This window comes from Meleagris gallopavo, chromosome 2 (genome assembly GCF_905368555.1).
Source record: "Meleagris gallopavo chromosome 2, MGAL_WU_HG_1.1, whole genome shotgun sequence".
Taxonomy (NCBI): Eukaryota; Metazoa; Chordata; class Aves; order Galliformes; family Phasianidae; genus Meleagris; species Meleagris gallopavo.
This window is the reverse complement of record NC_139405.1, coordinates 103,811,742-103,828,029: the sequence shown is the minus strand read 5'-3', so window position 1 is coordinate 103,828,029 and position 16,288 is coordinate 103,811,742. Positions and strand designations below refer to the sequence as shown.

The 16,288-nt window shown below is 44.4% G+C and overlaps 1 protein-coding gene across 13 annotated transcripts in view; it reads left to right on the top strand.

The window, feature by feature from the left end:
* DTNB (dystrobrevin beta) overlaps window positions 1-16,288 on the top strand; it is a 141,671-nt gene that overhangs the window by 73,362 nt on the left and 52,021 nt on the right. For 12 of the 13 annotated variants that reach the window (XR_014881691.1, XR_014881690.1, XR_014881693.1 and 9 more), the window contains 2 exons: window positions 6,254-6,343; window positions 11,304-11,391. Coding sequence is in view for 8 of the 13 variants with exons in the window: in XM_085218199.1 (XP_085074325.1) it covers window positions 6,254-6,343; window positions 11,304-11,391 (178 nt within the window). In the remaining 5 variants the exon portion in view is untranslated. The remainder of the gene's footprint in view (window positions 1-6,253; window positions 6,344-11,303; window positions 11,392-16,288) is intronic. The other variant, XM_085218198.1, reaches the window with a different exon arrangement.

The following is a 16,288-nucleotide window of genomic DNA, read 5'->3' as shown; positions in this document are numbered from 1 at the left end:
GCTCAGCACCACAGCCAGGGGCTGTGGGAGATCCCAAGGAGGAGACCCCACACCTCTCTGGGTCCTTATCCAAGTCATACTAACGTTTTTATTTTTCTTCCAGTCCATGGTTTTTGCACTTCTGTACTTGGGCCCATTAAGATTTTGACTTTTTTTTTTTTAGGTAACGTAGCAGCAGCATCCATATTCAAACAGCTTTCATCACTGCTGTCTTTCTGATATCACTTTGCTGGCAGTTTATTCATCCCTTCCTTTATTTGCTTTAAATTCAAGTGTTACCAGATAATGCTTTTGTTTTTCCCCCTCTATTCTCTGCCTTAACGATGAGCATCGTTGGGCTGTGTTCTGTTTCCCTACGTATTAATGTTGTGTGATTTTCACCTTGGATATACATCCATTGTTTCTCCTGCCTACAAGAGCTGATGGTAGTCTGAAGAAATTAAAAGGTGGTTTGCAGTTTTCAGGCAGCATGGTGGTTCCCCCCGACTTTAAGGCAGATGACATCACTGTCTGAACAGTGTGCTGTAGGTCAGTTGGAAATATGGCTTTGATTCAGCAATTGCTGTGCTAAATTTCATTTCTCTATTATGCAGAGAGTGGTGGTAATTATCCTTTTTGACCTTATCATCTATTCAAATCAATCATGGGGGAAAGTAACGTGACAGAAAACAAGAGATCCCTCTAGATCATGTCCTGACAGCCCTTTCTCAAAGCTCCTTCACTACAAAGTGGCCAGAGCAGCAGTGAGCAATTTTGTAAGATTTTCAAATTTGTGAACCATCATATTAGAAATTCGCAGGGATTTCTTCATGCAAATGTCAGGATTTCTAATAGATCATCTATTTAACTTGGATTTCCTCATAGGTTTTTAGAACAGAAATGAATTTAAGACGCCATTTAAATACTGCAGTAATTTATGGAGTCCCTTATAAAGCTGCAGAACAGCACTCCAGTCATCAAACACTACTCTTCTTCCCCAGAAGGAGCTCAGCTCACTCTATTTGTAGCCCAGTTAACTCTATTTCTTGCTGCCTTTGACTGCTGTTCTGCGTAGTGTCAGCCATTGTTGTGTCTGGTGGCTGTCGTTATAGGAAAAGCGTGAGAAAACAGACGGCAAGATTACATCTTAATGCTACTTTGAAGAATTCGGTCACAGCTTGTGGTTAATTTAGGGACAAACCGGTGGCATTTTATCCTTGATGCCATCTTCTGAAAGCCAGCAAACTAGGCTGCCCAGGGAGGTGGTGGGATCACTGTCCCTGGAAGGAGCTGTGGCGATGTGGCACTGAGGGACGTGGTCAGTGGGCATGGTGGGGGTGAGTTGGGGTTGGGGATCTTAGAGGTCTTTTCCAACCTTATTGATTCTATGCTTAAAGCATAACTTTGAGTTTCTACTACCGGATTTATATTAATTTTTTTTTTTTACAAAAATAGAGCAAGAAGAGCCCTCGGTGGTGTCTGACTGCTGTCTGAACTCAGGCCCGGTTAATGATAGATGTAGTCCTGGGAGATACCAAAATGTTGCCATGAAAGAGGTAGAAATGGTAGATGCCTACATCTGGTAGGTGTGTATCAAAGGGTAGGATCAACAGAAAGTTAATTCTTAAAGAAGTTTTTCTGAAAAATTGACACCAGGCCTTAAAGGAGCTCGCAGTGAGGCTGCCGTGCCGACACGAGCTGATCCAATTCCGTTTTTTTAATGATTAAAATGTGAAAGAAGGGGAGTGGTGGCCTTGTGGTGCCAAGAGATGGCATTGCTGCTTCTTTGCACTCGGGCTGTGTAAAGTAAATAAGTATTTTTGTTGAAATGCGTGGCTGAAGGTAGAAGGAATACCTTTGGGTTTCTGAATACATTATAAAACAATCATCTCGTACTCATGTAGCCGGGGAATAAAAATAGTTGGCACATCTATATTGGGAACAAATCATGTCAGAGAATGGAAATTGGATGGCTCTGGGTGGGTGGGTGGCCTCAGGAAGGAGGGGGAAGCATTAATTTGAAATGCATTGACTCATAAAGCTTTTGACACTATCCCATATGGTATTTTCATAAATAAACTAGGTAAATGCGGACTGGTTGAAACTACTGTTAAGTGGGTGCAACGCCAGTTGGAAAATCAGTCAGAAAAAGAAAATATCAATATTTTCCTACTGAAGGGAGAGCACGTGGCGGGAAGGATCCCACGGGGTCTGTGCAGTGTTGGGCGTTACTCGGTGCATTTCTTGACAGCTCGCATGATGAAATAGGGAGCGCGTGTACGTAAATTTCCCACTGACACCATGGAAATTCTTCAGAGGGCAAGCTTCTAATTCAGCACGGCCCTGTAAATCAGTGGAGTGAAATGGATAAAGACAGCTTCAAGCGACAGAAAATGAAATAAGATGCATGAATAAGAAGAGAATGGCTGACAAGACAGGCCTATTGTTAAGAAGTATCTGGGGAATTATGGTGAATTAGCAGCCAAATGCAAATGAACAAAATTACTGCAAAAAATGAGAACCAGTAATATGACTGGGGTTTGTAGCAGTAGGAGAGCCATGGTGAGGGCTTGGTGAGGTGCTCATTTGTGGAAGGGAGTAACAGCAAGCTGTAGAGTCATTTTGATCTTATTCAGTAGAAGTAACAAACCTTGGTGCTTTATATGAAACGACTCCAGCAGGACAGCAGACATTCACCTCATGTTCATTAGCAGTAGAATTCCAGAGTGGTTTGGGTTGGAAGGGTCCCTAATGCCCATCCAGTCCCAACAAGGGCCTCCTCCTACCAGCCAAGGCTATCCAAAGCCCATCAGCCTGGCTTTACAGGGCTGGAGTACCTTCCTAATTTTCCTAATTTCCCTATTTTTTGCTTAAATTTATTTAGCAACTTCTGGTCAAATTCATTATTAGCTTGGGCTATTGCAGAGCTGCTTTTTGACATATGAGTGAGTCACTGAAAACAGAGACTAGAAAAGCAAGGAACAGGACTGCATTTAGCAAGGCCAGAGACCTCAACAAAATCCCAATCACCCTAATTTGCCAGGACTTAGTCAGCACCGATGGGAGATCCCTGGGGTTCCACTACTGGTGACTAGAATCTGTGCCGTGGCTCCATGGGGCTCCATGGGCATGGTGAGGCAGAGGTGATAGAGAGGGGCAGAGCTGGGCCGTGACGAGCAGAGATTGTTCTTCTCCTTGTCATCTGAAGGAATGAAATTCTTTGGAGCATTTGTAGCATTTTTTGTAGCACGGTGCTCGTTCACCAGCAGTACCACATAGGCTTCCAAGGCGGGCTTGGTAGTGTTAGGCTGGTGGTTGGACTTGATAATCTTAACAGTCTTTTCTCACCTGAATGATTCTATGATGATTTCAGCCTCAAAACAGCCGAAATGCAGAGGCTGAGGGTTATGTTCACTCACCCACCTGAACGCCAGTGATATCAGCACTGCCGAGCCTCCTACACACAGCAGCCCTGCTGGGAGCAGGGGGCAGCCAAGGGGCTTAGCAATGATGCTACACCTTAACCAAGGCCAGCACGAAGTCAGTTTATGAGAAATAGGCGTATGTGCCATGATTGTGCTGTGTGTCAGTAGCACCGTCACGTGTCACTGCTGCTCTGTGCTATGCACACTGCTGCCTTGCTGCAAGCCACCATGCTGCAGCTGCTCTGAATGGGCACTGATTGCTGTGCAGACGTTCAGGAGATGATACACTGATGAAGTTTACAAAGAATTAAGCTCGTCTGTAGCTATCTCAGGCCTTTTCCCTGAGGAGCTGAATTCAGGAAGAGACAAGCTCTGCAGAAACAAGAGTGGAAGATGCACGTCAGCAGAACTGGAATTTGCTTTCTTGGTGCAATCGTGAGGGAGATGCTCTGAGCGATGGCACAGAGTGCCCTCTGCAAACAGGGCAGCATTCGGCGTGAGGTACTAGGAGAGAGGGCACAAGCTGTGTGCTTTTTGTTTGAGCCAGATCTGAAGTATGTGCATTTTGTAGCACAGGATTACTTGCACTAGCTTTGTATTTTAATACTTCTGCTCTCCGAAAGCAACATGCATACCTACAGAATTTTACATTCACAGAATCTGAAGATTGTTAACATTGGGCAAGACCTCCAAGGTCACTGAGACCAGCCATCAAACCATCCCCACCGTGCACATTCACAGAGAATCACAGAGTCATTAAGGCTGGACAAGATCTCTAGGATCATGCAATCCAACTGTCAACCCATCACCACCACCCACAGGATGCCATTAAGCCCTACGCTTCCTCCTGCCCACTGCATGTTGATGTTCTCCTCGACGAGAAGATATCTGTGTGCTGGAGTTGGCACTGCCTGCCAGCACGGTGACCAATTCTTCCCAGGGTGCATCTGTTTATTGTGGTGATGCATTTGTTGGGCAACAAAGCTGAGGAAGGGTCTGGAGCACCAGGGGAGGTTCAGGTTGGATATAAGGAAGTATTTCTCTGGAAGACTGGTGCTGCAGTGGCACAGCTGCCCAGGGAGGTGGTGGGGTCACCGTCCCTGGAGGTGTTCCAGAACCATGGGGATGTGGCACTGAGGGAGGTGGGCAGTGGGCACGGTGGGGTGGGTTGGACTTGGGGACCCGGTGATCTTTTCCAGCCTTATTGATTCTATGAATCCGTGAGTTCTAAATGCAAATGAAAAGAATCAGAGAGATGCTAGGAACAGTGTTCAGTCTCATGTTAATTTAACTCTCTTTTTTCCTCCTTTCAGAAGCAGAAATGCTAATCATCATTAACGCTATAGCTGTTTGGAGTTCAAAATGTGGTCATTTCTGCCAGGCTTTTTCTTTTCACAGGAGCACGTGCGTGGAGTTGTAATGAATAAGGTCTCGGAATCTCAATTCTCGTGGCTGCAGCAATGTGCCAGCCATAGTGCACATCTAAAATAAAGCTTTTCAGCACTTGGCTGTAGTCAGCCCTCACAAAGTGTGGATTGCTTAAGAATTCCTCTGTGCGGTGGTTAATGTGAAGTCTCTTTCTTGTTACAAACCCATTATTACAGAGGTTGCTCGTTGCCCAGAGGGGGTGATGTGGGTAATTCCACTTTCCTCCTTTTTACGAGGTCTCACTCTGCTTCTGGCAGACTCCTCTGACGTGTTGCTGCACGTAGCAGAGAAGAAAAGAGTCTGTATGTCTGGAAAATGAGAATTCTGCTTTCATAGCATCTGAATATTGATGCTGAAAGCAATAAATACTGCTTTTATAAAGCTTAGAGACAAATACTTCCTGGACATGTGCGGAGAAGGAATTAACTGCGGTTTGTAAGTTGAAAGAGCAGCTTGAATACCTGACACAGAAATGAAGAATGGAATGTCTTGTACACTTCTATTTTGGGAAGAAATGCCTGTTATGTTCAGATAACAGCAACACATTGGCGTGGCAGCAGGTTGGGTCTGCAGGCATTGCTCACCTGCCTGTGGGGAAGCTCCAGTGTATGAAAATGGTTGTTGATTTTGTGTGCAATGCCTGGGACTAAAGAAATAACCATTTTGCTGTATTCTGTCAGAGGTTCTGAGATGCCGCTGTTATGGTGGAAAGCATCACGTATTCGTTGGGCTGCATACAGTTATCCACGTGGGAGTACTTGCAACAAATATTTCTTGCACTCAATCTCTATTCATAAAATTATTCAGAAGTGTAATAGGTTTATTTATTTATGTACTCAAAGAAAAACACTGTATTATGTAAGGAACCCCTGACAGGTGGTAGGTTTCATGGTACCAGCCACTGCATCTTTTTGTTTTCTATCACACTCCTTGCCTCTTTGCTGGCCTTCTTGTTGCATGAGAAAAAAAGAAGCTGGGCGCTTCCAGTTCTCATTCCACACACTTGTAGAGCTGCAGCCCTGCGGGGTTGGGCTTATCCTGGGGCTGGCAGCAAGTCGGTAGGATGAGTTCTACGTAGAGCCCAAGAGGCAACATCTCACCCAGTTTTGGTTCCAAAGCAAATTCCAAAGCGGCTCCATGAAGACCACCGTGCTGGTGAAAGCATCACCAGTGACCACGTGCGCTGCACACTGGGGCACCCAAATGGTTCCCTGTTCTAATCTCTAACTGCACAAGGTATCCTTTTCGTGTGACTCATATTTACCATTTTAATTACTCATCTATTTGTTTTAATTTTTAACTGTTTTAATTTTTAACTGTTTGTTGCAATGTTTAACTGTTTGTTTTGTTAAAACCCATTAATTATTTGCTTTGTATTCACCTTGTGTTTTGTTTGCTCTTTTTGCCTCCACCATCACCAGGTTGCAGTGCAAGGCGGACGCTGCTGGCCAATTAGCTGATGAGCATGCACTGATTGCAACTTATGTGAGCCGGCTGCAGCGCGGGGCACGGTTAGTGCTAGGAGAGCTTCTCATTTCCACCCTCAGGTTTTTCACAGCTAGCTTATGGCCACTGTGCCCACCTTGTTCTGTAACTCGAATTGCTCTTCCTTCTCCCTCTTGGTTATCCCTCTGCATACCTTGTGCAGCCATAGATAATGTCCCAGCCTGTTGCACCTTTTGTTGACCTGGGCTAAACCTCTGTCAGTCTCATCAGTGCGAGCTGCATAATACAGCAGCTTCATGGCTTCGTGCCTGACCCACCTGGTAACCTTCTGTGATGGAGTGACATCATCGGTGGACAAAGGAAGGGTAACTGTTGTTCTCTACCCAGACCTGTGCATGGCATTTAACATGGTCCTGCACCACATCCTTATCTCTACCTAAGGGAGATGCAGATTTGAAGGCTGGAGTATTTGGATAAAGAATTGATTGGATGATCACAGGCAGATGGTTGCTGTCAATGGCTCTGTGTCCAGGTAGAGGCTGTGATGAGTGCTGTCCCCCAGGAGTCCATCTTGGGACTGGTGCTCTTCAACATCTTTATGGCATAGTGGCATAGACGATGGGATCGAGTGCACCCTCAGCAGTTTGCAGATGACACCCGGCAGAGTGGTGCTGCTGACACAAGAGAAGGGGGGAGGCCATCCGGAGGGTCCTGGACAGGCTCAAAAACGGGGCACACATGAGCCCCATCCCTGGAAGTGCCCAAGGCCAGGCTAGATGGGATCCTGGGCAGCCTAGTCTGGTGGGGGCACCCAGCCAATAGCGGGGGGATTGAAACTAGGTGATCTTTCAGGACCTCTCCAAACCAACCATTCTGTGATTCTGTGATTCTTTTTGTGCCCTTCCAAGGAAAGTTAATGCTTTGAAGAATTCATTTAATTTTTTTTTTCAACTTTAGTGTTTGTGCACATTCATATTTCATATCTGTGTAGAAAAGTCTTACCCTAAAGCCCCAAAGCAAAGTTCTCCCATTTCATCGCAGGACATAGCCAGAGGGCTTCCATATTCCACTTTTGGACATAATTAAATTTTGCCTTTGCAGAGAAAGAGTTATTGTGCTGGAAGGGAATAGGAGGTTTAGTGATTCGGGGCTTTTTCCATGTTGTTATCCTATGGATAGCATTTTTAGAGCCTTATTTCACCACTCTGCCATGTAGAAATTTGTATTCCACTGCCGTATTTATGGAGTGCATTCTGGCTTTCCAGATCTCTGGAGAAAGTCAGTTTGTTTCTTGACAGTGAGTCACTGTTGTCTGCTGAACTGAAAGCCCATAATATTGTTCACATGACAATAAACTAAAGGAATTACTGCAATCACCAGATTTAAGATAGAAAGAAGTTACTGCATCTTGCAGAATACGACGGTGAAATATTGGATGTGGCTAATAGCTGCTGTGTTGCAACCCACTGCAGTTGAGATTTTCACTCATTTAGGTCTTTAAATTAAAAAATGCCTTTGGTATGGTTACCAGAGTAACAGTGCACTCCTGGAAGGAGCCAAATGCGAAGAAAATAATTTAAATCTCACTCTCTTTGTGCAAGGGAGTATTCCAAGTCAGCACGAGAGAATGCTTCCCCACATTCCTGATGAAATCTGTACTCCATTGTCACTTCTTTTGATCTTTTATTTCCCCTTTTTTGGCCAAAAGAGCTCAAGTGCAAGTATAGCAGTCTTGACGAGCTGCAGTGACCATCACTCGCCTTCTTTCATCTTATTAAGAATAATTCACCAACGTTCTCCAACCAGAAAATCTTCCCATGCTGCATAAGGCTTAGAGCAAACAGACCTCGGTGGATTTCATTTATTTTACAATAATATATTTTTCTTTTTTTTTTTTTTTTTTTAGCCTACTGTTTCATTATTTTTATGCATCCTGTACTCTGCATTTCCTGCAGAGTAGTTGGCCACCAGATCTGTGTGTTTCACCTGTGGTCAGTTGACCAAGGTGGACAGATGGCTGATTAGCTGCTCAGATGGTTTGATTTCATTTCCTTTAAAATCCTGACCCTGAAACTACAATTGTCTGCAGCGCTTCTGACTTCAAGGCGGAGTGCAAGGAGAAAATCACTCTCCTTAAGGATATTCTGTCCCCAAGATCTTTACTCTTCGGTCACCGTTGGAATCATAGATACATCTGTTCATTGAGGTCAGAAGAGACCTTCAAGATCACGAAGTGTAACCATCAGCCTGATGCACCAAGTGCCACCCAAGTGGGTCAGAGTAATCCCAGATATGAATACAGACTGGGAAAAGAACTTCTTTAGAGCAGCCCTGCAGAGAAGGACCCGGGTTTCCCAGTGGATGAAAAACTTAACATGAGCCAGCAGTGTGCCCTTGCAGCTTGGAAAGCAATTGGTATCCTGGGCTCCATCAGAAGAGGGGTGGCCAGCAGGGACAGGGAGGTGATTGTCCCCCTCTATTCTGCTCTTGTGAGGCCCCATCTGCAGTACTGCGTCCAGGTCTGGAGCCCCCAGTACAAGAAAGACAGGGAGCTGTTGGAGAGGATCCAGAGGAGCCACGAAGATGGTCAGGGGGCTGGAGCACCTCCCCTACGAAGACAGGCTGTGGGAGTTGGACTTGTTCAGCCTGGAGTAGAGAATACTGCAAGGAGACCTCATTGCAGCCTTCCAGTATTTAAAAGGGTATTATAAAAAGGAGGGGAGGGGAAACAATTTTTTTGCAAGGGTAGACAGTGACAGGACAAGGGGGAATGGTTTTAAGCTCAAAGAGGAAAAGTTTAGATTGGATGTCAGGGGGGAAGTACTTTATCAAGAGAGTGGTGAGGTGCTGGAACAGCTGCCCAGAGAGGCTGTGGATGCCCCGTCCATCCCTGGAGGCGTTCAAGGCCGGGTTGGATGGGGCCCTGGGCAGCCTGGTCTAGTACCAGATCTGGAGGTTGTCTCTGCCTGTGGCAGGGGATTTGAAACTTGATGATCCTTGGGGACCCTTCTAACCCAAGCCATTCTGTGATTCTGTGAAGCTATGTCCCTGAGTGCCACGTCCACACATCTCTTTGGTTCCTCCAAGGGGGGAACCCCACCACTGCCATAGGCAGCTCCAACTCACCACCCTCTGCATGAAGAAATTCTCCATGAGATCCAGCCAAAACCTCCTCTGGTACAACTTGGGACCTAGTTCATCCTAGTTGACTCTTTGCACCTTCAACTCAGTGCTGGAAGAATAAACCAAGCCTTGTGTGTTCTCCTCTGCCACGTCTCTGCATCATGAATTCCTGAGATCACCAAGCTGCCATCATGCCCTGTCATCTTCTCTTACGTCCTTTACTCATCCCTCAGACCTAGCCAATGGTTTGGCTGTCTGGGCTCATTTCTGTGTTAGTTTTTGGCAGCAGAGCATGAGTATGCCGTTACTGGACCTCTCCATCTGCTTTGCCAGGATGTCATCAACAGGCTGAGTCTCCAAAGGATTGGGAGATCTTACAGTTTGACTGTCAGTGCTCTGCACCCAGCACAAAGCTGCCGGTTTGGCACAACGCTTTTAGGACACAGAAATCTCCAGCATTACCTTTCCAAAATTCTGCTGCATCAGTGTTCCCAATCTGCACCAGTACTTCTGGTCTAACAGCAAATGCAAAATGCTTTTTTTTTTTTTTTTTTTATTATAACTTTTCTCCAAGAAAGTAAGAAATTAACAGTAGTTATTTCCTAATTCACTTAGGTATGAACAAATAATTGTTCCAGGAACTGAGAGAGTAATTAGGAAAGTAATTAGCAGATGATGGAAAAGGTGGAGGGGATGGAATGGTCTGCGTTTCTGTAAATCAGGAAGACTCAACCATGCTAAATTACAGAGGAAATCTGACCAAAACCGGTATGAAATTCAGAAAGTGGAATGGGAAAAATTGTTCTTCTTTAATAAAAAAAAAAAAGTCAGAAAATGAGTGTGAGGACCTATAAGGAGATCATCAAGCCTGGAGTGGAGGCTCTGTTTTCCTTCCCTTAATTCCAAGACTCCGAGTCTCAGAAGAGTTCAATTTGTTCAATTTGGCATTATAAAAATAAATCTGTGTTTTTATATAAATGTGATTTACACAATATAGATGTGGTTCTTTAAACATCAACATAAATCTGTGAAATTGAGCTTAAACAAATGTAAATTATCTCATAAAGCGGTAAATGGGGACTGAAAGGAGCTGTTGTTGTGCATTAGATATGTATCTGTGTGCTCTGTTTTCTGCTGTGTGGTTACAAATGCACCCAGGTAGGGCTGCACATTATTTACGGCTGCCCACGAGGTGTTGGTGAATCCCACATCAAACACCAAGAGCAGCTTTGGGAAGGCTGTGCTGCAGCACGAAACACGTTGCTCATTTCCATGCTAATGCTGGTTTTCAGCTAACCGTGTTTTGGTTTACGTAACTAATTGGCTGGCTCCCTGCTAAAGGGAGACTGTGCTGAAAACCTTTGTGCAGCAATAAGGCAGCGAGCAGCTGCTGAGTTGTTCAGCCTGATACCATCCAAGGTGTGAGGACCACATCTTGCGCGGCCACGTCCTGCATGGCTGGGTGTAAGCCTGATCATGGTGCTGGCATTCAGTTCCCATTGTTTTGGTCCTGAACATGATGTTTGCCTCCGGACGTGATGACCTTAGAGGTCTTCTCCAACCCTAACGATTCTGTGATTCTATTTAGGGACGTGGTTTAGTGGGCATGGTGGTGATGGGTTGATGGTTGGACTTGATCTCAGAGATCTTTTCCAATTTTAACAATTATATGATTCTATGATTATTAATTAGTAAAGATTAATTATTTTTATCACTGAAAATCGGAGTATATGAATCATGGAGGAAATGCTGTGAAATGCAAAGTCTCAGAGCAGCCCCCACTTGGAAGAGGGATGACAAAGAGCATGCTGTAGGCTGTTCACACCACTTTTCTCTTTGCTGTAAGCGCGTCCCAGCCGTGGCCTGTCCCCACAGAGCTGATAATTGTCCTTGTCCCCACAGTGTGCTGGACAGCCCAGGCCGGCTGGACGAGGAGCATCGCCTGATCGCCCGCTACGCAGCCAGGCTGGCCGCTGAGGCCAGCAACACGGTGAGTAAACGCGCCAGCCCCACTCTCCGTGTTCCTCTGCTTTGCTTGGTGTGCAGTGCAGGAGGTGTTTGTCAGAGCTTAATTAGTAGCTTGTTCAACGTCTTCATCAGTGACCTGAATGAAGGGATAGAATGTACCCTTAGTGAGTTTGCTAATGATTCAGAGCTGGGAGGAGTGGCTGACACACCAGAAGGCTGTGCTGCCATCCAGTGAGAGATAAACAGGCTGAGAGTTGAGCAGAGAGGAGCTTGATGAGGTTCAACAAGGGCAAGTGTCAAGTCCTGCACCTGGGGAGGAATAACCACATGCATCAGTACAGGTTAAGGGCGGAGCTGCTGGAGAGGAGCTCTGCAGAAAAGGACCTGGGGGTCCTGGTTGACCAACAGTTGACCAACAGTTGACCATGGTTGATCAGTGGTGGACCTCTGGTTGACCTGGTTGACCACCACGAGCCAGGTCAGGGGAGATGAGAGAGTGCACAAGGGAGTCCTCCCTGTCTGCAGAAGAGAGAAGTATGCAGGTACGCAAGGAAAAGAAATTGTGAGCAAATGTCATGGAATGTGTTTATGAGAAAGAGCCTGAAAGAGAGGAAGGGAAGCGTTTGTATGTTTATAAGTATGCTAAGTCAGTGTCTTCTTCATCTTTTCATTACATATTGCTGGGAATTTGTGATGAATTGCTTTCACTCTGGCCAATAGTGGAAGAATTCTTACTTTTTTTTTTTTTTTCGGTCATACTAATGACCAAAAACTGAAGTGTGGCAATATGGGTCTGAAAGATCACAATCATTTAAAAATTTGTAGATCACCTCAACCTGTTTGTGTGTACTTCATAGATCAAAAATGAGGCAGCTTCTTTGGGAGTAAAGGAAGCAACATTTAGAGCTTATGGAGACTTTTCAAAGTCCTTTGAAAAACTACTCCTCCATTCCATCATTCCATCAATCCGTTCTGTCATTCCCTACGTTATCTAGCAGAGTGATGACAATGCATTGCTGGGGACTGAAGTGTGGAGATGAAAGAAGGATGTAAGAATAATCGTATGTTGTTTGCTTTGTGCCCAGAGCTTAATAGCAAGGAACCTAACGTTCTTTGCTGAGTCCAGTGTTTTATTCACAGTCAAAAACTACTAAACAGCCAAAAGGGACATACTTTTCATTATTTGAAGAGATCAGATTTTTAGGTCTTCTTTCAAATGCTCTCTGCATCATGGCAGCTTCTGATCATTTCTTGCCAATGGGAGATCTCCCTGGAGGAGCATCCTGGGGAAGGTTCATGGTGTGGGACATGGAATGGCTGAGATTTTCCATCTGCACTCTTTTCTTTTAAGATTCTTTTTATAACATCAAAGAAAAGGGATGGGAGCAACTAAGAGGCTGGGAAATAATGACAACCCCAGTCCAACAGCCATTCATTGATTTTACGGCTGCCAGCTTTACAGGCATGATCCAGTAGGACACGCAGGCAAGGGACTGATGTTATACATATATAGGGGAAAGAAACAGTGTGACAGCTCAAAAATACCACAGAAAAAGAGAAGAGCTGCAGAATCCTTGTGAGCTGAAACTGCAGATTCTTAATGATAAAAAAGAAGTTCTGACCCCTGATTACATTATAATAATGTAGGACAGGTAAGTAACAGTGGGACATTTCAGCTACCCACATAGAGACTAAATCAGAGCCTTTTCAGAGGGAAAGGCAAAAGCTCATTTGGGTGCAATAAATGGCATTTCCGTGAACAACTTGTTTTATAGTCTACAAAAAGAATCTCTCTGGGATTTGTTGCTGAGTGGTGCACCAGGATGAGCTCATGTGATGTTGGCAGTGTCCGCTGGTCAGTAGGAGCAACCATCACACATGTGGGTTTAGTAGCAGGAGGGAGCTCACCAAATAAATCCAGGATGCAGATGCTCAGTTTCAATAAGGGGAGCTATATAAAAATGAAACAATCAGAAAAAAAATCCTGAAACGAGCAGTCTGAAGAACAGGAAACCTATAAGCTGTGTGGAAGCCGTTCAGATTGCTCTAGTAGAAGCCCAGAAAAGCAGCAAAAAGAAAACAAAATCATATAAGCAGTTCTCTTTCTGAGTTAATAAGAAAGCTAAGGGGATGTCCTAAGGTTGGCATTCAGAAAATGGAGAACTTGCCCAGATGAAAAGAACAAGAAGCCCATAAACGTGTCTGGTTAAATGTAAACCAGAAACTCAGAGAAAGGAGGGGAACTGGAAGAGCACAATCCAAAGGTGTCTGAAATCCATAGCAAAAAGATTTTTAGTACCATCAAAGGTTGGATACTAACCAGGAGTCAGCAAGGCTCTGTGAAGATCAAAATATTTCAAAGTAGTCAGGGATTGTAAGACCAAACCAAAGAGTTGTTTGTGTCAGTCTTTGCTGCTGAAGGTCATGTAAAATATTCTCTATAGCAGATAACTATGCCAGAGTAGTCAGAGGACATCACCAATCCAGCAGCCATTCAGAGATCCAGTGAAAGAAGCATAATCATTGATCATGACAAAAAGCAACAGGCAGAAGTTGCTAGAAGGAAATTCTAATGATGTATTTAAGCAAAGCATTTCACCACAATGATGGTCAGATACTGGAAGAGGTTGTCCATTGGAGAAGCGGAATCTTATCCTTGGAGATTCTCAGAGCTCATCTGGAAGAGGTCTACAGCAACATGCCATGAATTGGACTAGAAACCCTCAGAGATCCTTCCTCACCTGAATTTTTGTATGAATGTGAATCTTAATGAAAGTAGGGGGTGGGACCAAAGTGCCATAAAGACAGACCAGCCTTGGTTCTGCCAAGTGTATCTGTTGGCGATACACTGATGTGAACAAAAGTGTTCCTTGATGTCCTCTCCAGCCCTACTTCTCTGACATAATACTCTCTATTTTTTTACATTGGCTGCTGGAAATTACCAGATGCAGAAGCTGTTCATGCTGCAACAGCCTGAGGCATGGTTGCTTATTCTCCTCTTTGAAGTGGCTGACAGTGATCGCTTCTGGAAATTGTACAGTGGACAACGTGGTGATGGATCTGACCCAGTCCATCAGCTTCTGCTTTTTCTCAAATTAGATAAAATGTTAAAGCTGCCTTCTGCAGGCTAGTTACTATAATAAATGTCACTTGTAATATGAATACAAATACATTCCATTAATGTTTTTTAGGGGAACCATCTTTGCTTGAAGTCTTACTGGGCCAAAATAATTTGAGGCGGATCTCAGAGTTAATTCTTGAAATCCAAGTCTGTTTCTTCTTAAAGAAGAAAAATGAATGGGCAGAGAGGAGAATAAAGGAGAATGCATCATCTGTCACCCGATACGTCTACTTACTCACTAGTGCAGCAGAGGCTCATGGCATGCAACCATTGCAATTACATCCCAGTAGGCATCAGTCCAGTCTGTGTTCACTCAGAAGAAGCTTTAACTGGGTTGCTCTTGTTTTCTTCAACCAGTCTTCGGAGGACAGATTCCTTTTTATTGAGTTCAAGTTGCTCAAGGCTATGCTTGGGCTTTCCAGTTCAGTCAAGCAGAGCGCTGTGCGTTGAGGTAGACTGAGAAGGTGGAAAGCAAAAGAGAGAAAAGCAGAAGGTGACAAGGGGAATAAAGTGAAGAAATCAACAGAAAGAACAACAAACTTCACTTAAATCATTTCTTCCAAGGTCGGGTGGGAGTTGGGGAAAGGTTTTTTCCCAGAGGATGGTGGACATGGAACAGCTCCCAGGACAGTGGGCACGGCTCTATGCTGCCTGAGCTCTGGAAGCATTGGGACATCACTCTTAGACATAGAGTTTGGGTTTGGATAATGCTGTATGAGGACGCAGCTGGGCTCGATGCTTCTTGGGGGATCACCAGCATGCTCCTGGCAGGGCTCTGCTGACCTCGCTACAGAGAAAAGCACAAGCACCTAATAAATAGGAGAAAATACTCAATTATGGATGAGTGGCTAACTAGGTTGAGTTATGTGGATGAGTTAGCAGTAATTAGGTTCTTGCCCACGCTGCTCTTTTTTGAAAACAGTGTGTGGTTGCCTTCTTCTCTCAACATTAAGCACTACTGAAAGCCTGTCATCATCTCATCTCATTAAAGCTCCTGTACCTACAACCTAAATAACGTTTGTAATGTTCTCCTTAACTAATTCTTCTTCTTTCAGGCATTAGGTAATATTTCATACATGTTTTTTTAAATAAGTGATGAACAAGTAAATCAGATTTGCTGTCATACATCTTTTCAGGTTAAATCTGCAGCTTCATTCTTGGATCTTCTCCTGCACACAGGAATCACATGAACAATTTCTTGTTATTTCTTCTTCTCTGTCTTGGTTATAAAGAACACTGTGACACTGCAGTGGTGAAGAGGTGAAATACTGCGCCAGTCTTCCATCACACAGTGCAGTGCTTACAGCTGGGAAATGGGAAGCTGATGCCCACGGGAAGGTTTAGTGGGTTTTGACAGGTTCTTCCAAATCCAGCTGATGGAGGAGTGCAACTGCTCACCAAACTGCGTTTTTTTTTTGGAGCTTGATTAAAAAATGTAATTAAATCCTCTGCTTACACCCAAAAAAACATACTGTAGTTCCTTATGGTGAATCCCAGTCCAGCTTAGAGATATGGCATGGCATCTCTCAAGCTTAATGCTCTGCCATAGAAAAACTGAAGCACAGTACTAGAAGGTTTCACTGTTCCTGTATATGATATGAAGGATTTGGAGTAGATTTTATAACCATCCTCTTATAGATTTCATTCCTGGGAGAGGATGGAGCTTGCCATTTGGATGATCCTCAGAACTTTCAAGGTTTCAGCATCATACTGAGCACCAGAAAAGCAGAAAATAATGGCAATTGTACTCAGCCACATTAGAGAGTTTGCATAGCTTTGAAACTTTTCTTTATTTAAC